The sequence below is a fragment of the Oncorhynchus tshawytscha genome, linkage group LG33, assembly GCF_018296145.1.
Source record: "Oncorhynchus tshawytscha isolate Ot180627B linkage group LG33, Otsh_v2.0, whole genome shotgun sequence".
NCBI classification, from domain to species: domain Eukaryota; kingdom Metazoa; phylum Chordata; class Actinopteri; order Salmoniformes; family Salmonidae; genus Oncorhynchus; species Oncorhynchus tshawytscha.
Window position 1 is genome coordinate 19,323,360 of NC_056461.1, and position 21,716 is coordinate 19,345,075.

Consider the following 21,716-nt stretch of genomic DNA (forward strand, 5'->3'; position numbering starts at 1 on the left):
GCGTATAGTCAGAATGACAGTGTATGAATACAGTGCGTATAGTCAGAATGACAGTGTATGAATACAGTGCGTATAGTCAGAATGACAGTGTATGAATACAGTGCGTGTAGTCAGAATGACAGCGGATGAATACAGTGCGTGTAGTCAGAATGACAGCGGATGAATACAGTGCGTATAGTCAGAATGACAGCGGATGAATACAGTGCGTATAGTCAGAATGACAGTGGATGAATACAGTGCGTATAGTCAGAATGACAGTGTATGAATACAGTGCGTATAGTCAGAATGAGTGTATGAATACAGTGCGTAGTCAGAATGACAGTGTATGAATACAGTGCGTATAGTCAGAATGACAGTGTATGAATACAGTGCGTATAGTCAGAATGACAGCGTATGAATACAGTGCGTGTAGTCAGAATGACAGCGGATGAATACAGTGCGTGTAGTCGGAATGACAGCGGATGAATACAGTGCGTATAGTCGGAATGACAGCGGATGAATACAGTGCGTATAGTCAGAATGACAGTGGTTGAATACAGTGCGTATAGTCAGAATGACAGTGGTTGAATACAGTGCGTATAGTCAGAATGACAGTGGATGAATACAGTGCGTATAGTCAGAAAGACAGTGGATGAATACAGTGCGTATAGTCAGAATGACAGTGGATGAATACAGTGCGTATAGTCAGAATGACAGTGGATGAATACAGTGCGTATAGTCAGAATGACAGTGGATGAATACAGTGCGTATAGTCAGAATGACAGTGGATGAATACAGTGTGTATAGTTAAAATGACAGTGGATAAATAGTGTATGTATATACTGTTGCTGCTGTGTGTGTGTGAGGCTGGGCCAGGGCCTCAGTGGGATGATGACACAGTAGAGCGTGACAGACACGGCCCCCAGCTCTGTCCCCTGCTTGGACACACAGATCTGGTCCGTCATCCCAGGGCTGGCACAATAAACCTGCTCAGATGCCTGTGTGTGTGAGAGAGAGACAGAAAGGAGTGTCCCTGTGCTCTGAACATGAGACTGCTCCCTCATTATTTATGCCCTGGTAACCACTGTATACCCGAATAACTGGACAGTCTAACCCATTCTTCAGCCACCGACAGTCTAACCCGTTCTTTAGCCACCGACAGTCTAACCCGTTCTTCAGCCACCGACAGTCTAACCCGTTCTTCAGCCACCGACAGTCTAACCCGTTCTTCAGCCACCGACAGTCTAACCCGTTCTTCAGCCACCGACAGTCTAACCCGTTCTTCAGCCACCGACAGTCTAACCCGTTCTTCAGCCACCGACAGTCTAACCCGTTCTTCAGCCACCGACAGTCTAACCCGTTCTTCAGCCACCGACAGTCTAACCCGTTCTTCAGCCACCGACAGTCTAACCCGTTCTTCAGCCACCGACAGTCTAACCCGTTCTTCAGCCACCGACAGTCTAACCCGTTCTTCAGCCACCGACAGTCTAACCCAGCCACCGTTCTTCAGCCACCGACAGTCTAACCCGTTCTTCAGCCACCGACAGTCTAAACCGTTCTTCAGCCACCGACAGTCTAAACCGTTCTTCAGCCACCGACAGTCTAAACCGTTCTTCAGCCACCGACAGTCTAACCCGTTCTTCAGCCACCGACAGTCTAAACCGTTCTTCAGCCACCGACAGTCTAACCCGTTCTTCAGCCACCGACAGTCTAACCCGTTCTTCAGCCACCGACAGTCTAAACCGTTCTTCATCCACCGACAGTCTAACCCGTTCTTCAGCCACCGACAGTCTAAACCGTTCTTCAGCCACCGACAGTCTAAACCGTTCTTCAGCCACCGACAGTCTAAACCGTGGGCTTTAGTTTAAAAAGGTACAAAAGGAAAAGACACCATACAGAACATCGGCCATGCGCAGTAGTTCACATGCTGGGTGGCGACGAATGTGGCAATTAAACATTTAATCGTCGGGAAATAAAAAGAAGATCACGCTTGATGTTCTGTGATCAGAGGCGATAAGATGGCTCCCCGCTGGCTCTTCTGTTAACCGTTCGTCTGCATGGTCTGCTTTGTCCTTAAAAGAGGGAGCATGAGTGTATATTTATTTAATCTATTTATGTTATGGCATTATATGCTCATTCATTTCTGACCAATAATTCATTATTGAGATGAATTGATTTAAAATGAGTGGGAAGCTGACCCCTGGTCTTTCTGTACCAGCCAGTCTCCAACCATGAAGAACACAACACCGTGCTACATCATCATTCAAACTTTATTGATAGTTTGTGTTAGAAAGCAGACTCCCAATCAGCCCTGTACAAACTTAGAAACACAAATTGAAGACCACACACTGGAACTGAGTGACAACAGGGACTGACAACCAAAGACCCCAGCCTTAAAACTGACCTGGCAAAGTAAGAGAAAGAGCGATGGAGAGAAAGAGGAAAACAAAAGGAGATGGAGAGAGAAAGTGTGAGAAAGAAAGAAACGTAACAATCCTTCACAGAAGGATATGCTTTAGGCCCTCTGGCAGCTGAGCAATTATGTCGCAAAGATCTCCATCACTTTCCAGAAAATTATATATTTTTGTTGTTGTTGAAAGATGCAAGGTTCTGCATGAATTATTTCCGCGCTTGGATGCTCTGTTGTCTTTATTCGTGTGAATAACAGATGTCGGGAACAGAGGTGTCCAAACTTTCTCAGGCTACGTGACCATTGCTGTGATGCAGGCTCTCTCTCGACAGGTAGAACAGACCCATTTAGTTGTTTTAGGAGCTAATCTACACTGCTCTCAGTTGCAGAAAACCCTTTACATCTACTGCCGTTCAGAATACACTGTAGATAAACTCAACCAATTAAGTATCAAAGTCAAATAAAAAAAATGAGAGGAAGATAAAAGCTGAAGAGGCAAAACGCAGTTCCGCGCAAAGACTGCCTGCTGATTGGCCGAGGGCCTTTAGCTGGAGGCTGTCGTCATGGAGAGGCAGACGTGGTAAAGCTCCACCCCTTTTCCAACCAGCTGCTAGAAAGCCACGCCTCTTCAGGGAGTGTTGGGCTGGGAGGTCTTCGAGGAAGCCAGCATGGCACGTACTTTGGCCATCAGATCCTGAAAAGGAGAAGGGGAGGGGGGATGAGAGGAGAGAGAGAAACAGACACACAAGGAGAGGGAGGGGAAAGAGTGAGTGAGCGTGTGCCATATAAAAGACCAATAATGAGGACCAGAGGAAACGTCTTGATTAAGAAGCCTACAGTCATATAATCTGGATCAAATACTGATGCACGCAAAATTGTCTACTCTCTCAGAGAGCCTTCCCCCACCATCACAATTCAACACAAACACAAATCTTCCTCCCTGCCTCTCCCTGGGGTTATCTTTCAACTAGGACAGCTTAATGTATTCCTGACTATTTATGACAGTGGGCTGTGGGACGGCTTCTCTCCTCCCTGCAACAGAAGGCCCTCAGATCCACTCCTTATTAGGTAAGCAGTCCCAATCTGAACACAATCCAACCCGGAGAATACACATCAAATAGGGGAGATAATCAAGCCGCTGAACAGGCCACTTGTCATAGAAGCTTCTCCTTGCTCAGGGGTGACGTGGGGCATGTAGTGTCTATCGCTATGTCTCCTCCTCTTCTCCGGCTGTTCTCTCCCTCCTCCTCTCCTGTGGCTGACGGAGATATTGAGCCACAAAGTCAAATAAAGCCCTGCTCCATATCAGTCGTAAAACAAACTCCCGAGTGAGCAAGCAAGAGCACACACAGAGAGACGGAGGGACACATCAGAGTGAAAGCAGTGGTGGTGGTCTGGGTCGTTGAGGGGAGTACAACCTGGCCACCACTGTTAAAACAGCGGGAAGGAGGTGCAGGAATTTGAGACAGAGGGACAAACAAAAAGGTGTTATGAATAATGGAGTTAATGTCGGAGGTAAATTATGTGAGAGTGGGGCTTTAGACAGGGCTGGTCTTGAAGCCTCTAAGTGTCTCTCTCTCAGGGACGTCTAGCGCCTGACTCTGCGTACAGATGAGAGAGCTGTGTTTTAAGTATGTGTGAGTGTATGAGAAGGCGGGAAAGTGTCAAAGACAAACGTACGAGTCAGAGAGCGTCTGAGAGAACGAGTAAAGGGTGTGTAAAAGACAGCAGGAAAGAGGGAGCCTGGCAATGTGGTTGGAAGGGGTACATAGAGTCCTCCAGGGGGATGTTTCCGACTAGGAGCACCTTGATCTTTGGCATCAGGAGAAAGAGGAGGGCTAAGCCTGGATCAAGTCCTGCTAAGCCTGGATAATGTCCTACTCTGCCCTATACTACCCTGGTACTGGCTAGTCATCAGCTCTTCTGTCAGCGTACTGTAATTAACAGCCCTAATCACACCGCTGACAAGCTGCTGTCACAACATGTCATGTGCACGCGCACCCACAAGATCACGTCGGAATTAACATGTGTTTTGGGGATGGAGTGGTTCGTGAACGCCGACTCACACATGCAAAGTAAACACACAAAGACAAAATACACACAGGAAAACAGAAGCACACACACGGTCACCCATAGCTGAGCCTGGCACTGAGATTTCGGATGCAGGCAAGGTCTAAAAGGAGCATAGAGAAACCCGTCTCTGTAGAGGACCGTCTCACCAACCGGCACAGTCCCCAGAAGGAGAGCTCAGCCTCACACCAACCACCTCTCACCTCCAGCAGTGCTGGGAGAATGAATGGGCTCCATGAGCAGAGAGAGAGGGAGAAAGGTTCATCACAAGCCTGGGGATGAGTGAGAGGAGGCAGAGAGAGGAGGATCCCTCAGGAGTGGCAGAGAAAGCAGACAGAGCTGGCAGAGCAGGCAAGCCCTCGGAGGAGAATGAAAAGAAGAGAAGGAGACGAGGGGAGGCAGAGCACAAGAGCTCACATTACAGTATCAAGGCGAGAGGGGGACGAGTGGACTGGCTTCCAGAGCCTTGTGAACGAAAGAGAGAGGAAGGGACACTGACACTTTAATCAGTGTGAAGTGTAAGGGGAGTGAGTATGGGAGCGGTGAGGGATATTGTATGTGATAGAGGGATCACAGATTGTGTGCCAGGGGTAAAAAGTGTGTGCGGCAGCGAGAGGTCCATCTGGTCAGTTTGTAATGAGGAACAGCTCCTCTTACATACATCGGGGCCCGTGGCCAGACAGCAGAGTGGCTCCGCTCCAAATACCAGCTCGCTCACTCACTGGCAACTGTAGGCTGTTCACAGAGATGGGCTATAGCTGCAGCCAAGACCCCTTTGCCTCCGCTGCAGCCAAAGCCCACTCACTCCATTTACACCATCAGATTCCCTCATTCACTACAGTCAGTCCATTTGGAGACACTCCTACACCCAGTCATTCTCTTTGGACTGAATTCTACACATTAAGGTGCATTAATTCTACACATCAAGGTTCACTATGGAGGTGAGTTACTGTGGTGTTTTCTACAGCTTCAATGGTCTCTATTCTTTGCCACGGTCACTGTATGGATTTTTACATGTCAAGGGTCGTTATCTATCCTCTCTACCGTTCCATTATTTGAATCTCTACAAGCCTGTATGTTAGTCTCTTCTAACTCTGACTGTGTCCATCTCTGTCAATACGTTTCTCGATCTCAACGACTGGCTGCCTCCACCAGCCAGTGAAGTCAGGCTGCCTCCACCAGCCAGTCAAGTCAGGCTGCCTCCACCAGCCAGTCAAGTCAGGCTGCCTCCACCAGCCAGTCAAGTCAGGCTGCCTCCACCAGCCAGTCAAGTCAGGCTGCCTCCACCAGCCAGTCAAGTCAGGCTGCCTCCACCAGCCAGTCAAGTCAGGCTGCCTCCACCAGCCAGTCAAGTCAGGCTGCCTCCATCAGCCAGTCAAGTCAGGCTGCCTCCACCAGCCAGTCAAGTCAGGCTGCCTCCACCAGCCAGTCACAGGCTGCCACCAGCCAGTCAAGTCAGGCTACCTCCACCAGCCAGTCAAGTCAGGCTACCTCCACCAGCCAGTCAGGGCTACCTCCACCAGCCAGTCAGGCTACCTCCACCAGCAAGTCAGGCTACCTCCACCAGCCAGTCAGGCTACCTCCACCAGCCAGTCAGGCTACCTCCACCAGCCAGTCAGGCTACCTCTATCAGTGTCTCTCTGGTCCTCTCCTGACTGCAGACCAGACTAATACTCTGTAAGGGAGGGAAAACTCTATGCTCTCTCTCTAAAAAACACAGCCCATCCCCAGCCACACAGCGCATTCAGCCAGCTTCTGTAATGAAGGAAAAACAGAGTACAGAATTCACCCCAAAATGTTAATTCCAATGAACAAAAGTACATGACATTTGTTGAGTGCGTCATCATGAACCAAAGTCATCACGCCGATGGGGCTGGCAGTTCATTAAGTGGCCAGGGACGATGTACGTACAGTATGTCTGAGCACAAAACTAATGTGGGTGTTCCAAACAGCAGTGCTGCTACTCTGGTATTTTCATTCAGAGATGGCTGGGTGATGTCAGCTTTACTTTCACTGTGTGCCTCAGATCCTCCTCCAGAAAACTTCCTCATACAGAGCAGGCCCAGGGAGAGGTTTCAACCACTCTCTCCCATGCCCCCTTTTTCCTCCCTCCTCCCCTATTTCCCTAACCCACTCATATGACCTATACGTCTCGCTCTCTCTGTCCACAATACACAGGCCACTCTGACTCCATGAGGGCTACGCTCCAGGTAAGGCTCATCCCTCTCTGACTCCCTATGGAGGTGCTCCTCCTGGGCCAGCTGGCTGGCTCGATGAGGTGTTGGTGACAGCCTAGAGACGACCTAGAGGCGTGCTCTGGTCATCAGTAGAGAGAGAAGGGCTCCGTCTCAATAAAGTCCTACTCTACCCTATACTACCCTACTCTGTCCTGGTCCTGGCTAGCCATCAGCTCTCCTGTCAGCATACTGTAATGAACAGCGCACCCCCCCCACGTAAATCACACCGCTGACATGTCGCTCAGCTCATGCATCACCTTAAACACACACACAAAGACATCACCCTTCTTACACGCCACATCAGAATTAACCGGGGTGTTTTGGGGATGGAGTGATTAGTGACTGTCGACTCAAACATGCGAAGGAAAACACACAGGAAGAGAATATCCACACAGGAAAACACACAGGAAGAGAAAATCCACACAGGAAAACACACAGGAAGAGAAAATCCACACAGGAAAACACACAGGAAGAGAAAATCCACACAGGAAAACACACAGGAAGAGAAAATCCACACAGGAAAACACACAGGAAGAGAAAATCCACACAGGAAAACACACAGGAAGAGAAAATCCACACAGGAAAACACGCAGGAAGAGAAAATCCACACAGGAAAACACGCAGGAAGAGAAAATCCACACAGGAAAACACGCAGGAAGAGAAAATCCACACAGGAAAACACGCAGGAAGAGAAAATCCACACAGGAAAACACGCAGGAAGAGAAAATCCACACAGGAAAACACGCAGGAAGAGAATATCTAAAATCAAATCTAGAGTCAGCTTTCTATTCCGCAACAAAGGCTCCTTTACTCACGCCGCCAAACTTACCCTAGTAAAACTGACTATCCTACCGATCCGACTTAGGCGATGTCATTTACAAAATAGCTTCCAATACTCTACTCAGCAAACTGGGTGCAGTTTATCACAGTGCCATCCGTTTTGTTACTAAAGCACCTTATACCACCCACCACTGCGACCTGTATGCTCTAGTCGGCTGGCCCTCGCTACATATTCGTCGCCAGACCAACTGGCTCCAGGTCATCTACAAGTCCATGCTGGGTAAAGCTCCGCCTTATCTCAGTTCACTGGTCACGATGGCAACACCCATCCGTAGCACGCGCTCCAGCAGGTGTATCTCACTGATCATCCCTAAAGCCAACACCTCATTTGGCCGCCTTTCATTCCAGTTCTCTGCTGCCTGTGACTGGAACGAATTGCAAAAATCGCTGAAGTTGGATACTTTTATCTCCCTCACCAACTTCAAACATCTGCTATCTGAGCAGCTAACCGATCGCTGCAGCTGTACATAGTCTATCGGTAAATAGCCCACCCAATTTTACCTACCTCATCCCCATACTGTTTTTATTTATTTACTTTTCTGCTCTTTTGCACACCAGTATCTCTACCTGCACATGACCATCTGATCATTTATCACTCCAGTGTTAATCTGCAAAATTGTAATTATCCGCCTACCTCCTCATGCCTTTTGCACACATTGTATATAGACTCTTTTTTTCTTTTCTACTGTGTTATTGACTTGTTTATTCCATGTGTAACTCTGTGTTGTTGTCTGTTCACACTGCTTGCTTTATCTTGGCCAGGTCGCAGTTGTAAATGAGAACTTGTTCTCAACTAGCCTACCTGGTTAAATAAAGGTGAAATAAATAAAATAAAAAATATCCACACAGGAAAACACACAGGAAGAGAAAATCCACACAGGAAAGCACACGCAAGTACACACACGGTCCCCAAAGCACACTCCTAGCTGAGCCTGGCACCAAGTAGAGGCTCAAATTCTTATGAGCACTCACGAGTGCTGATCCAGACAGGGCATGAACGCAGAATTCTCCCCGGTTGACAGGGCTGGTTCTAATCAGAAGGATGTGAGGTGGTCTCTCTATCGATCAGAGCCAGCAGGGTCCTCATGAGTCAGGACTGATGCATAACATCAGATGGAGAGGACAGGGGCTCGAACCTCTAAAGGGGTTCTGCGAAGGCATGGCTTTGTGATATGCGCCAAGACAGCCATTCGTGCAATTGGAGAAGGAATGCTCTCACAGCCTGAAAGTAAGACATGGAATAAACCAGAGAGGAAACGTGAGGATTCCATATGGATTGATCAGTGTATTTATTAAGTGGTACAACAGGTGTGAGGTGGTTAAAAGATCCCACCGAAGGAAGCAGCGTTTCAACATGAAGTTGAAGCAGCGTTTCAACATGAAGTTGAAACACATGGGTCTGCACACCCCCTGCTGGTATTTAAGCTTTTAAGTGATTTCAAACCTACGCTGATAAAACTCCAATAGATGTCTCTAATGGTCTCCTTTAAAGTATAGTTTCGCCCGTAGACTACCAATATAACAAACTACCTGTTCCTGACTCATAGCCCAGTTGCTGAACAGGAAGTGTGATCCTACCCAGAGATAGAACCCCTCTCTCTCTCTCTCTGATTGCGCAATATGAGTATATGTCAAAGTCAGGACTTTTGGGGAAGAGTTGATCCTCTTTTTCGCTCTCGTGGAGATTAACGCCTCTGTAATGTAAACTAGTTGTCAGCTGCCGTTGCGGCAAAAAGACAGGAGAAAAGTGAGAGAGAGAGAGAGACAGAAACACCAGGACAGGGAGCGAAACACAACAAATAAAAAATGCCCACGTGCACTTCAATGACCACAGAGGAGGGATGCCAAATGTGACCCGAGGACAGAGATCAGCTGCTCTGAGCCCACAGAGCTGGACGATGGAAACATGTAATCGCTGCTGGGATCAGCGAATCAAAATCTCTGAGCAGTGTGTTCTGTATAATACGGCTGCCACGGGGGCTGGACTGTAATTGGAACCACAGCCCCTATACGTGTGTCTCAGCGAACAATGAGCGGATTCTGAACCGCTTTGCTTTGTGCTTTTCCCTTCGAGTAAGATTATATGGACAGATGGGTCCTCATCCTCGATCAGCACTCATAGTCTGAAAAACTTTGTGAATATGGGCCCATGTTAACGTTCATACAGTGAGAGAGTGAAGAAGAGGCAGGTATGGGCCCATGTTAACGTACATGCAGTGAGAGAGTGAAGAAGAGGCAGGTATGGGCCCATGTTAACGTACATGCAGTGAGAGTGAAGAAGAGGCAGATACCTGAGTGATTTTGGACTGCATGGAGGAGACGATGGCTGTAGACACTTGTTTCTCTTTCTCCTGCGAGCCGTCCCTGAAAAGAGAGAGAGAGAGAGAGAGAGAGAGAGAGAGAGAGACAAAGAATGGGGCAAAGGGAGAGGGAGAGAGAGGGGCAAAGAGAGAGAGAGAAAGAGAAGGTGGAGGAGAGAGAGATCGGGAGAGATGGAGAGAGAAAGAGAAGGTGGTGGCAGAGAGCGATGGAGAGAGAAAGAAGGTGGGGGGGAGATGGAGAGAGAAAGAGAAGGTGAGTAGAGAGATGGAGAGAGAAAGAGAAGGTGAGGGGACAGAGAGAGAGATAAGGAGAGATGGAGAGAGAAAGAGAAGGTGAGTAGAGAGAGATGGAGAGATGGAGAGAGAAAGAAGGTGGGGGAGAGATGGAGAGAAAGAGAATGTGAGGATAAGAGATGGAGAGAGAAAGAAGGTGGGGGGAGAGAAAAAGAGAAGGTGAGGGAGAGAGTGGGAGAGAGAAAGAGAAGGTGGGGGAGAGAGAGGGAGAGATGGATGAAAGAGAGGATGTGTATATGAAAGGTCTTTATACAATATTCATGGGGACTGCCTGCTGAGTGTTGTAAAACTGGACAGACAAGCAGAAAGAGTGAGAGAGGGAGTGAGAGAGAGAGAGAGAGAGAGAGAGAGAGAGGAGGGAGAGAGAGACCCTTTCTCAAGAAACAGAAGTTGCTCATCAAAGTTCCACTCGTCGGAACACACATGACAAGAACAGCCGAAAAACTAATAAATAAATCACAAAAGCAGCGGGAGCTCCTTGCAACTTCCAATAGAATGACCATGCAAAAAAATGTTTTTCCAATATCCCCTCAGAGAAGTTTTATTCATATTCAAATGAAAATAATTTAGGATACAAAAGATATCTCCCCCCCAATCTGAGCAGACGTGATTCTGTGCTTCCACACATTTCATGTTCCATTCAACAGGTCAGTCATGTTGGCCAAACCAATCCATCCTTCAGCTTCAGAGAGGTCAGCTTCAGAACACTCTGGTTATGTTCCAAATGGCCCCAGTTCCCTACATAGTGCACTACTTTACCATAATATACATCCCAAATGGCACCCTATACCTTACATAGTGCACTACTTTACCCTACCATACATCCCAAATGGCACCCTATTCCCTGTTTAGTGCACTACTTTAGACCAGAGCTTTACAGGCCCCGGTCAAAAGAAGTGCACAAAACAGGGAATAGGGTGCCTTTTGCGACACAGCTAAGGCAAGGAACACGACTGCAAAACACTTGTGAAAACTCAAGAGTTTAAAAAAATCTAATTCTGGTTAATCAGCTTTGATAAATCCTATTATTTCTGATGGGACAGTTTGATAGCCTTGTTTGTCTGTAGAAAGTATAATATTTCATGGATTAATTCTCATTCTGGGGTACAGGTGAGTGTGTATGCCATCTGGCAAACTCAACAGTGCCATTGATTCACAGCATTATATGCTCAGTCAGGTGTTTCATTTGATTCGCCAAAGGAGACAGCTAGACTTACTGGGTTCCAACATTACAGACAAAAGACTTGACAATGTACATGCATTAATAGGTAGCCTACATTAGCATGGCCTGCACTGAATGATATGAAGGATTCCTGGTTAGGTGCTACTGTCGAGTAACACATGTTCAACCAAAGCACTTCAGTGTAGCACGCCGTGTCCTTCCTTCCTTCCCTCCCAGAGGTAGTGCATAAACAGCCTGGTGAGGTGGGGTGCTTTACCTGGAGAGGCTGGAAGTGGGGCTGGTGGGAGGGGAGGCGCTGGGGGACTTCTTGGTTCCTCTGGGGTACGAGGAGGGGGAACAGGAAGAGCCCTTGGTTGGGAGCTTGCCCTTAGAACTCTTCCTCTTCCTCTTCTCATGAGGGGACCTGGGAGACAGGGAGGGAGAGAGACAGGGATGGATAGAGATACAGTGAGTATTGGGACAGTGACAAATGTTTTGGCTCTGTACTCCAGTACTTTAGATTTGAAATGATACAATGACCATGAGCTTAAAGTGCAGACAGACGGTCAGCTTTAATTTGAGGGTATTTTCATCCATATCGGCTGAACCATTTAGAAATTATAGCACTTCTTGTATGACGACGTGTGAGAAAGTTAAGAGGCACAAATATCATTACATTACGCACAAATATCAGTGTCACTGTCACAATACATTTGGAGCTCACGGTACATGGTGAAATTGCCCCGAACCCTTTCAGGAAGTAATGGATTGAGTGATACAGAGAGACAGTGAGTGAGGAGGCCTATAATGCATTCACAGGGCTGCTTGTGGCTCAAACTGCTACAGTGAATACAGAAAAGCCATTCCCTCACAGCATTGACCCACTGTTTCCATGGTTTCACCGTTACACGCTTTTCCACGGATCCCAGCAGCCCTACCTGGATCTGGAGTGCCTCCTGGGCAGAGCGGGGCTGATGCCAACGCGATAGGCGGCAGTGCCGTAGCGCTCCCTCTCCTCACGTCTCCTCTCGGACGAGTGAGCCCTTCGGTCCCTCCTCCCAGGGGACTTGGAGCGAGACCTGCAGACAGACACAGGGCGTGAGAGACGGATATGAACACAGAGATGGGAGAGAGTACGAGAGAGAAAGAGAGAGAGAGCGGTGAGAAGAGGGGACACAGGGAGAAGGAAGGAGAGAGGTGGGAAGAGAGGACACAGAGAGAGAGGAAGGACAGAGAGGAAAACTCTAAACAACACAAGGAAATTAAATATGCAGTATATTCCGCAGTGCCTGGGGCAAAACTCTGTCTTTTCTCTAGCGGTGAGCACTGAGGAGAAACTGATAACCAGTGAGGGTGTGAAATACTCAGACTTTTTACAGTCCTTTAAACCAGCAGCTGGTCTCTGGGGCTGCCCCGTCCTCCCACGTCCCATGCATCCCAGCCCTCTGACCACTACTGTGCTCTGTGGCCACCTCTCAGTTTCATTACCAATCCGAGGACTGTTCACGGGGCTGCTCTTAGTGAACGTAGTGAGATAGAGGGCAGAGGAAAGAGATGCGAAATAGAGTTATCCACTTATAAAGTAGAGTTGAGCACTTTTCACTTCAAAAGTGGTTTATAATGTTACCCATCCGTCGCGCCAGCTATGCTCACTCCTTTTCTTTTTATCCTACAAGTAAGGAGGGGTTAGAGCCAGGGTCATTATCTGTGTTGTAAAGGCCACTATGTAAATGTCAGTGTCTGCAGAGTGGTTTAACTCACTGGGGTGGCAGTCATTGCCCCGGTCTGGTCAATACTCGACACATTAGCCCTGATAGATGAACGAGATGTAACTGTGTACAGGCCGGGCCCATCCCTCACACTCCTCCGCTCTCTCTTCATCCCCCTGCCTGTCTGTCTGTCCTCCCCGGGCCATAGCTCTATATAATATAGGACAGCCATTACCATGGTGATTCAGTCGTTTCACATCCCACTGCCAAGGGCAATAACGACACCAAATGACTCTCGCAATAATAAGTGACAAAAACTAAATTGAATTTCTCCTGATTTAAAATGTCACCCCCCCCCCACCAGCTACAAATGAGTGTTTATTTGAGAACACTAGCGTACGTGCACGTCTGGATACACTCTCGCACAGTTACACACATTTAATGCACACGCACAAACTGGCCACACACCGATGAAAATTCTATCTAATGGAGCCGTTTAAAAAGTACTTTGCAGCTGGGGACACAGTGGACCGTTGGACAAAAGCCAAATTTGCTCAAGGATAAACACAAACAGACGGGTCATCCTTGGCTATAGGGGGCTGAAGAAATGACAAAGTGAGGAAAAGGGAAGTTGTCAGAGGAAGGGTGCAATTTGAGGGCAACTGTACATTCGAGGTAGACATTCCCTGCACCCCCCCCCCCATTATCTGTCCTGTATGGACGTTGTTGACCCTTCATGGGTCCACAGGGGCCTCTAAACTCTGCTGGTAATGACCTCACACTGGCCCCTGGGTCCAAGGGCCCCAATTAAACACCCAGGGGTGGAACAGGGGGGCAGGGGCTAAGGATGGGGGCATGACAGGCCTGTCAATGACTACAGACAATGTCAGAGGGCTGACCCTGATACTGTGTGACAGGATGCAAATGATGGACAGAGAGAAGGGGATGAGAAAGACAGAAAAAGAAAGTAGTAGCTCTTGAGTTAATGGAGAGCAGCAGTCCTGCTGATGTGTTAACAATGGGGAACCTCCCCTGACACACAGACAGAGAGAGAGAGACAGACAAACAGACAGAGAGAGAGAGAGACACAGAGAGACAGACAGAGACACAGGGAGACAGAGACAGAGAGAGGGAGAGAGAGAGGGAGAGAGAGAGAGAGAGCCCATTGGGCTGCTAGAGACTGGTGAGGAGGAGTCGGGACACGAGCAGAGTAAGCTGCCAATTTAATTCCGTCGTCAGACCTAGACAGATTGAGACTGCGGCTCAAATGGCAACCTATTCCCTATATAGTCCACTACTTTTGTCCAGCGGCCATAGGGAATAGGGAGCGATTTGGGATGCACTAATACAGACAAGCAGCCAGTCAGCCAGCCACCTGCAGGAAGGCTCCATTACCTCTTTCTCAAGGTTAGTAAGGGAGACCTTTAAAAGGCTGGGGATTGAAATGTGGAGTGATTGGCAGGGCTGATGTCTGCACAACCCTCCGAGGTTCCCCTCTGTAGAACCAGATTAAACCTTTCAGATGCTCCTCATTCTAAAAAATGTCACTTGTGTCCCAAACGTCACCCTATTCCCTATGTAGTACACCCATAGGGGCTTTGGTCAAAAGTAGTGCACTGTGTAGGGAATAGGATCGATTTGGGATGCAGTCTGAATCTTCATCAACACTGTAAAAATAAAAAAAAGAGTAGGAGCTAACTGTCTCTTCCAGCCTCCCAACACACACAAAAAAAAAACGCTGACTGATTGTGTGACTGGTCATTATCAGGGATCCATTTCACTCTTCCATTCAAAGATTTTTTTCTTTCTTCATTTGACTTGCTCTGCAAAAAAATACGAAAGAAAATGGAGGAAATTTGGCGTGCTTGCACATTACAGGATTGCAATCTCTGACACGAGGCTCAGCGGATGCCCCCTTCTCAATCTAGGCCCTTTAATTCACATACTGTAAGTGATTTAAAACCTCAGGCAGAAACGATTAAATCTCAGTGAAATTCCATTAAGGCTCGTCAGGATGACACCATGAGGCCGACGTAATTACAGCAACTCCAGCCACTGATAATGCCAATTGGCCGTGATTTCCAAAAATTCAAGATGAAAACTTGGAGAGCGTGTGGAGGCGTTGGGAAACTACAGAGAGAGGAAGCCGACAGATTGCAGTGAAGACGGATGAAACTCTCAATTTAACAACAAAGTCATCTAGTTGATACTGCCAGCCAGACAGAAAGCTACTTGCTTCATTAGGCAGTAGGCACCAGCTAGTGTAGGTTCATAAATAGAGCACCTTTATCTTTGATGAATTATGTTTAACAATCTGAGCTTTAGGCCATCTTCTATTGCCCAATGTGTAAAGACAACACCTATTCAACTGTAAAGGCCATGGTTGTGATGAGAGAGCCATAGGACCAAGTTGTTGTGAGGAATACGGGTTGGACCACTCACCTAGACCTGCGGACCATTCTGTACGCGCTTGGCAGGGCGTGCTTGGTTTTAGGCCGGGAGCGCGATCTCGACCGTGACCGCTTCTTGCGTTTCTTCTTCTTCTTCTCTCTGTCGCCCTTCTCTCTGTCCCGGTTCTTCTCCGGTCGTCTGGAGGTGGAGGAGGAAGAGGGTAGCAGGAGGGTGGAAGAGGAGGGGGGCTCTTTGCTTTTGAAGGCGCTGACGTCATGTGGTCTTTGATCAGCTGGGTACACATGTGCTCTAGAAGCCAGAGGAGGGGGGGCTGAGACAACGGGGGCCACTGGGACCTCTGGCAGCTGTGGCTGGGGTAGAGAGAAGGAGAGAGAAAGAGGGATTAGCGAAAGAAAGAAGAGGGGGGAGGGGGCACATTAATGACAAACATACATCTGCACCTTGGGGCATATTCTAGTTTAACAGTCCAAGAAAAACCAAACGCATTGCTTGATGCAAACCAATCAGAACTCTTCCCTCTGACAGAGGGGGAAGGAGAGAGAGACAGAGGGGAAGGAGAGAGAGACAGAGGGGAAGGAGAGAGAGACAGAGGGGGGAAGGAGAGAGAGACAGAGGGGGAAGGAGAGAGAGAGAGACAGAGGGGGAAGGAGAGAGAGAGAGAGAGAGGGAAGGAGGAGAGAGAGAGAGGGAAGGAGGAGAGAGGAGAGGGAAGGAGAGAGAGAGAGAGAGAGGGAAGGAGAGAGAGAGAGAGAGAGGGGGAAGGAGAGGGAAGGAGAGAGAGAGAGAGAGAGAGGGAAGGAGAGAGAGGAAGAGAGAGAGAGAGGAGGAGAGAGAGAGAGGAGAGAGAGAGAGAGAGAGAGGGAAGGAGAGAGAGAGAGAGAGAGGGAAGGAGAGGGGAAGGAGAGAGAGAAAGGAGCCCACAAAATGAGGTGGAAACTGAGCTGCACTTCCTAACCTCCTGCCCAATGTTATGACCATATTAGAGAGACATATTTCCCTCAGATTAACAGATCCACAAAGAATTCAAAACAAATCAATTTGAAAAACTCCCATATCTACTGGGTGAAATTCCACAGTGTGCCATCACAGCAGCAAGATTTGTGACCTGTTGCCACGAGAAAAGGGCAACCAGTGAAGAACAAACACCATTGAAATACAACCCATATTTATGCTTATTTATTTTATCTTGTGTCCTTTAACCATTTGTACATTGTTAAAACACTGTATATATATATATAATATGACATTTGTAATGTCTTTACTGTTTTGAAACTTCTGTATGTGTAATGTTTACTGTTAATCCTTGTTGTTTTTCACTTTATATATTCACTTTGTATGTTGTCTACCTCACTTGCTTTGGCAATGTTATCACATGTTTCCCATGCCAATAAAGCCCTTGAATTGAATTGAATTGAGAGACAGAGGAAGGAGAGAGAGAGAGAGGGGGAAGGAGAGAGAGAGAGGGGAAGGAGAGAGAGAGAGAGGGGAGAGAGAGAGAGAGAGGAGGGAGGAGAGAGAGAGAGGGGGGAAGGAGAGAGAGAGGGGAAGGAGAGAGAGAGGGGGGGAGGAGAGAGAGAGAGAGGGGGAAGGAGAGAGAGAGAGAGGGGGAAGGAGAGAGAGAGAGAGGGGGGAAGGAGAGAGAGAGAGAGAGGGAAGGAGAGAGAGAGAGAGAGGGAAGGAGAGAGAGAGAGAGGAAGGAGAGAGAGAGAGGGGGGGAGGAGAGAGAGAAGGAGAGAGAGGGGGAAGGAGAGAGAAGGAGGAGGAGAGGAGAGAGAGAGAGGGAAGGAGAGAGAGAGAGGGAAAGGAGAGGAGGGAGAGAGAGAGGAGAGAGAAGGAGAGAGAGAGAGGGAGAGGAGAGAGAGAGAGGAGGGAAGGAGAGAGAGAGAGAGGGGAAGGAGAGAGAAGAGGGGGAAGGAGAGAGAGAGAGGGGGGAGAGAGAGAGAGGGGGAAGGAGAGAGAGAGAGAGAGGGGAAGGAGAGAGAGGAGAAGGAGGAGAGGAGAAGAGAGGGAAGGAGAGAGAGAGAGAGGGGAAAGGAGAGAGAGAGAGAGAGGAGAGAGAGAGAAGGAGAGAGCGAGAGAGAGAGGAGAGGGGAAGGAGAGAGACAGAGAGAGGGGGAAGGAGAGAGAGAGAGGGGGAAGGAAAGAGAGAGAGAGGGGGAAGGAGAGAGAGAGGGGGAAGGAGAGAGAGAGAGGGGGAAGGAGAGAGAGAGAGAGGGAAGGAGAGAGAGACAGAGGGGGAAGGAGAGAGAGACAGAGGGGAAGGAGAGAGAGACCCAGGGAAGGAGACCCAGAGAGAGGGGAAGGAGGAGAGAGACCCAGGAGGGAGACCCAGAGAGGGAAGAGGAGAGAGAGACCCCAGAGAGAGAGAGAGGGGAAGGAGAGAGAGAGAGCCTCAAGGAGAGAGAGGAGAGAGGGGGAAGGAGAGAGAGAGAGAGGGGAAGGAGAGAGAGAGAGAGGGGGAGAGAGAGAGAGAGAGGGGAAGGAGAGAGAGAGAGAGAGAGAAGGAGAGAGAGAGAGAGAGGGGAAGGAGAGAGAGCCCTGAGAGAAGGAGAGAGCCCCAGAGAGAGAGCCCCAGAGAGAGAGCCCAGAGAGAGAGCCCCAGAGAGAGAGCCCCAGAGAGAGAGCCCCAGAGAGAGAGGGGGGAGAGAGAGAGCCCCAAGAGAGAGAGCCCAGAGAGAGAGCCCCAGAGAGAGAGCCCTAGAGAGAGAGGGGGAGAGAGAGCCCCAGAGAGAGAGGGAAGGAGAGAGCCCCAGAGAGAGAGCCCCAGAGAGAGAGCCCCAGAGAGAGAGCCCCAGAGAGAGAGCCCCAGAGAGAGAGCCCTAGAGAGAGAGCCCCAAGAGAGAGAGCCCCAGAGAGAGAGCCCCAGAGAGAGCCCCAGAGAGAGAGAGAGCCCCAGAGAGAGAGCCTCAGAGAGAGAGCCCAGAGAGAGAGCCCCAGAGAGAGAGCCCCAGAGAGAGAGCCCCAGAGAGAGAGCCCCAGAAAGAGAGAGCCCCAGAGAGAGAGCCCCAGAGAGAGGGGAGCCCCAGAGAGAGAGAGGGAGAGAGAGAGCCCCAGAGAGAGAGCCCCAGAGAGAGAGCCCCAGAGAGAGAGCCCCAGAGAGGGCCCCAGAGAGAGAGCCTCCACTGAGAGAGAGCCAAGGAGAGAGAGCCCCAGAGAGAGAGGCCCCAGAGAGAGAGAGAGCCCCAGGGGGAAGGAGAGAGAGAGCCCCAGAGAGAGAGAGAGCCCTATGGGGAAGGAGAGAGAGAGAGCCCCAAGAGAGAGAGAGCCCTAGGAGGGGAAGGAAGAGAGAGAGAGGGGGAAGAGAGAGAGAGAGGGGGAAGAGAGAGAGAGCCCCAGAGAGAGAGAGGGGGAAGGAGAGAGAGAGAGGGGAAGGAGAGAGAGAGACCCTAAGGAGAGAGAGCCCCAGAGAGAGCCCCAGAAGAGAGAGAGAGAGAGAGCCCCAGAGAGAGAGAGCCCCAGAGAGAGAGAGCCCCAGAGAGAGAGAGAGAGAGAGAGAGAGAGAGCCCCAGAGAGAGAGAGCCCCAGAGAGAGAGAGCCCCAGAGAGAGAGAGCCCCAGAGAGAGAGAGAGCCCCAGAGAGAGAGCCCCAGAGAGAGAGAGCCCCAGAGAGAGAGCCCCAGAGAGAGAGAGCCCAGAGAGAGAGAGAGAGAGAGCCCCAGAGAGAGAGCCCCAGAGAGAGAGAGCCCAGAGAGAGAGCCCCCAGAGAGAGAGAGCCCCAGAGAGAGCCCCAGAGAGAGAGCCCCAGAGAGAGAGAGCCCCAGAGAGAGAGAGAGAGAGAGCCCCAGAGAGAGAGCCCCAGAGAGAGAGAGCCCAGAGAGAGAGCCCCAGAGAGAGAGAGAGCCCCAGAGAGAGAGAGCCCCAGAGAGAGGGAAGAGAGAGAGAGCCCCAGAGAGAGAGAGCCCCAGAGAGAGAGAGAGCCCCAGAGAGAGAGAGCCCCAGAGAGAGAGAGCCCCAGAGAGAGAGAGCCCCAGAGAGAGAGAGAGCCCCAGAGAGAGAGAGCCCCAGAGAGAGAGAGCCCCAGAGAGAGAGCCCCAGAGAGAGAGAGAGAGAGAGCCCCAGAGAGAGAGCCCAGAGAGAGAGAGAGAGAGAGAGCCCCAGAGAGAGAGAGCCCCAGAGAGAGAGAGCCCCAGAGAGAGAGCCCCAGAGAGAGAGAGCCCCAGAGAGAGAGAGAGCCCAGAGAGAGAGCCCCAGAGAGAGAGAGCCCAGAGAGAGAGGGGGAGAGAGAGAGAGAGGGGGAAGAGAGAGCCCCAGAGAGAGAGGGAAGGAGAGAGAGCCCCAGAGAGAGAGAGCCCCAGAGAGAGGGGAAGAGAGAGAGAGAGGGGGAGAGAGAGAGAGCCCAGAGAGAGAGAGAGGGGGGAGAGGAGAGAGAGAGAGAGCCCCAGAGAGAGAGCCCCAGAGAGAGAGGGGGAAGGAGAGAGAGAGAGAGAGGGGGAGAGAGAGCCCCAGAAGGAGAGAGAGAGAGAGAGAAGGAGAGAGAGAGAGAGGGGAAGGAGAGAGAGAGAGAGAAGGAGAGAGAGAGAGAGCCCCAGAGAGAGAGAGCCCCAGAGAGAGAGAGCCCAGAGAGAGAGAGCCCAGAGAGAGAGAGCCCCAGAGAGAGAGAGCCCCAGAGAGAGAGAGCCCCAGGGATGAGAGAGAGAGAGAGAGAGAGAGAGAGAGGGGGAAGGAGAGAGAGAGAGAGAGCCCCAGAGAGAGAGGGGGAAGAGAGAGAGAGAGAGAGGGGGAAGGAGAGAGAGAGAGAGAGGGGGAGAGAGAGAGCCCCAGAGAGGAAGCCCCAGAGAGAGAGAGAGAGGGGGAGAGAGAGAGCCCCAGAGAGAGGGGGAAGGAGAGAGAGAGAGAGGGGGAAGGAGAGAGAGAGAGAGGGGGAAGGAGAGAGAGAGGGGGGGGGAAGGAGAGAGAGAGCCCCAAGGAGAGAGAGAGAGGGGAAGGAGAGAGAGAGACCCCAGAGAGAGAGGGGGAAGGAGAGAGAGAGAGAGGGAGCCCCAGAGAGAGAGGGGAAGGAAGAGAGAGAGAGAGGGGGAAGGAGAGAGAGAGAGAGGGGGGAAGGAGAGAGAGAGAGAGAGGAGGGAAGGAGAGAGAGAGAGGGGAAGGAGAGAGAGAGAGGGGGAAGGAGAGAGAGAGAGGGGGGGAAGAGCCCTGAGAGAGAGGGGGAAGGAGAGAGAGAGAGAGGGGGAAGGAGAGAGAGAGACCCAGAGAGAGAGGGGGAAGGAGAGAGAGAGAGAGAGGGAAGGAGAGAGAGAGAGCCCCAGAGAGAGAGGGGGAAGGAGAGAGAGAGAGAGAGAGGGGAAGGAGAGAGAGAGCCCCAGAGAGAGAGAGGGGGAAGGAGAGAGAGAGACCCAGAGAGAGAGAGAGAGGGGAAGGAGAGAGAGAGGGGGAAGGGAGAGAGAGAGGGGGAAGGAGAGAGAGAGGGGGAAGAGAGAGAGAGAGAGAGAAGGAGAGAGAGAGAAGGGAGAGAGAGAGAGAGAGAGGGGAGAGAGGGAGAGAGAGAGGGGAGGGAGAGAGAGAGAGAGAGAGAGAGGAGAGAGAGAGAGAGCCCCAGAGAGAGAGAGAGAGAGAGAGAGAGGGGGAGAGAGAGCCCCAGAGAGAGAGAGGGGGAAGGAGAGAGAGAGAGAAGGAGAGAGAGCCCCAGAGAGAGAGAGGATATATATAGCCCCCAGAGAGGAGGGAAGGAGAGAGAGAGACCCAAGGAGAGAGAGAGCCCCAGAGAGAGAGAATGGAGAGAGAGCCCCAAGGAGAGAGAGAGCCCAGGGAGAGAGAGGGGGAGAGAGAGAGAGAGAGGAGAGAGAGAAGGAGAGAGAGAGAGGGGGAAGGAGAGAGAGAGCCCCAGAGAGAGAGCCCCAGAGAGAGAGCCCCAGAGAGAGAGCCCCAGAGAGAGAGAGAGGGAAGCCCCAGAGAGAGAGCCCCAGAGAAGAGAGAGAGCCCCAGAGAGAGAGCCCCAGAGAGAGAGCCCCAGAGAGAGAGCCCCAGAGAGAGAGAGCCCCAGAGAGAGAGCCCCAGAGAGAGAGCCCCAGAGAGAGAGCCCCAGAGAGAGAGAGAGCCCCAGAGAGAGAGCCCCAGAGAGAGAGCCCCAGAGAGAGAGCCCCAGAGAGAGAGAGCCCAGAGAGAGAGAGCCCCAGAGAGAGAGAGCCCCAGAGAGAGAGCCCCAGAGAGAGAGAGCCCCAGAGAGAGAGAGCCCAGAGAGAGAGAGAGCCCCAGAGAGAGAGAGCCCCAGAGAGAGAGAGCCCCAGAGAGAGAGAGCCCCAGAGAGAGAGAGCCCCAGAGAGAGAGAGAGAGAGCCCCAGAGAGA

General features: G+C 50.6%; 1 protein-coding gene across 2 annotated transcripts in view; it reads right to left on the reverse strand.

Moving 5' to 3' along the window:
* Nucleotides 1-2,231: 2,231 nt before the first annotated feature.
* Nucleotides 2,232-21,716, reverse strand: part of LOC112230505 (splicing factor, suppressor of white-apricot homolog) — a 162,311-nt gene continuing 142,826 nt past the window's right edge. For both annotated transcript variants that reach the window (XM_042311625.1, XM_042311624.1), the window contains exons 14-18: nt 15,465-15,784; nt 12,252-12,392; nt 11,591-11,737; nt 9,828-9,900; nt 2,232-3,083 (exon numbers count right to left, since the gene is read on the reverse strand). In XM_042311625.1, coding sequence (XP_042167559.1) covers nt 3,018-3,083; nt 9,828-9,900; nt 11,591-11,737; nt 12,252-12,392; nt 15,465-15,784 — 747 coding nt within the window. In that variant the 3' untranslated portion in view covers nt 2,232-3,017. The remainder of the gene's footprint in view (nt 3,084-9,827; nt 9,901-11,590; nt 11,738-12,251; nt 12,393-15,464; nt 15,785-21,716) is intronic.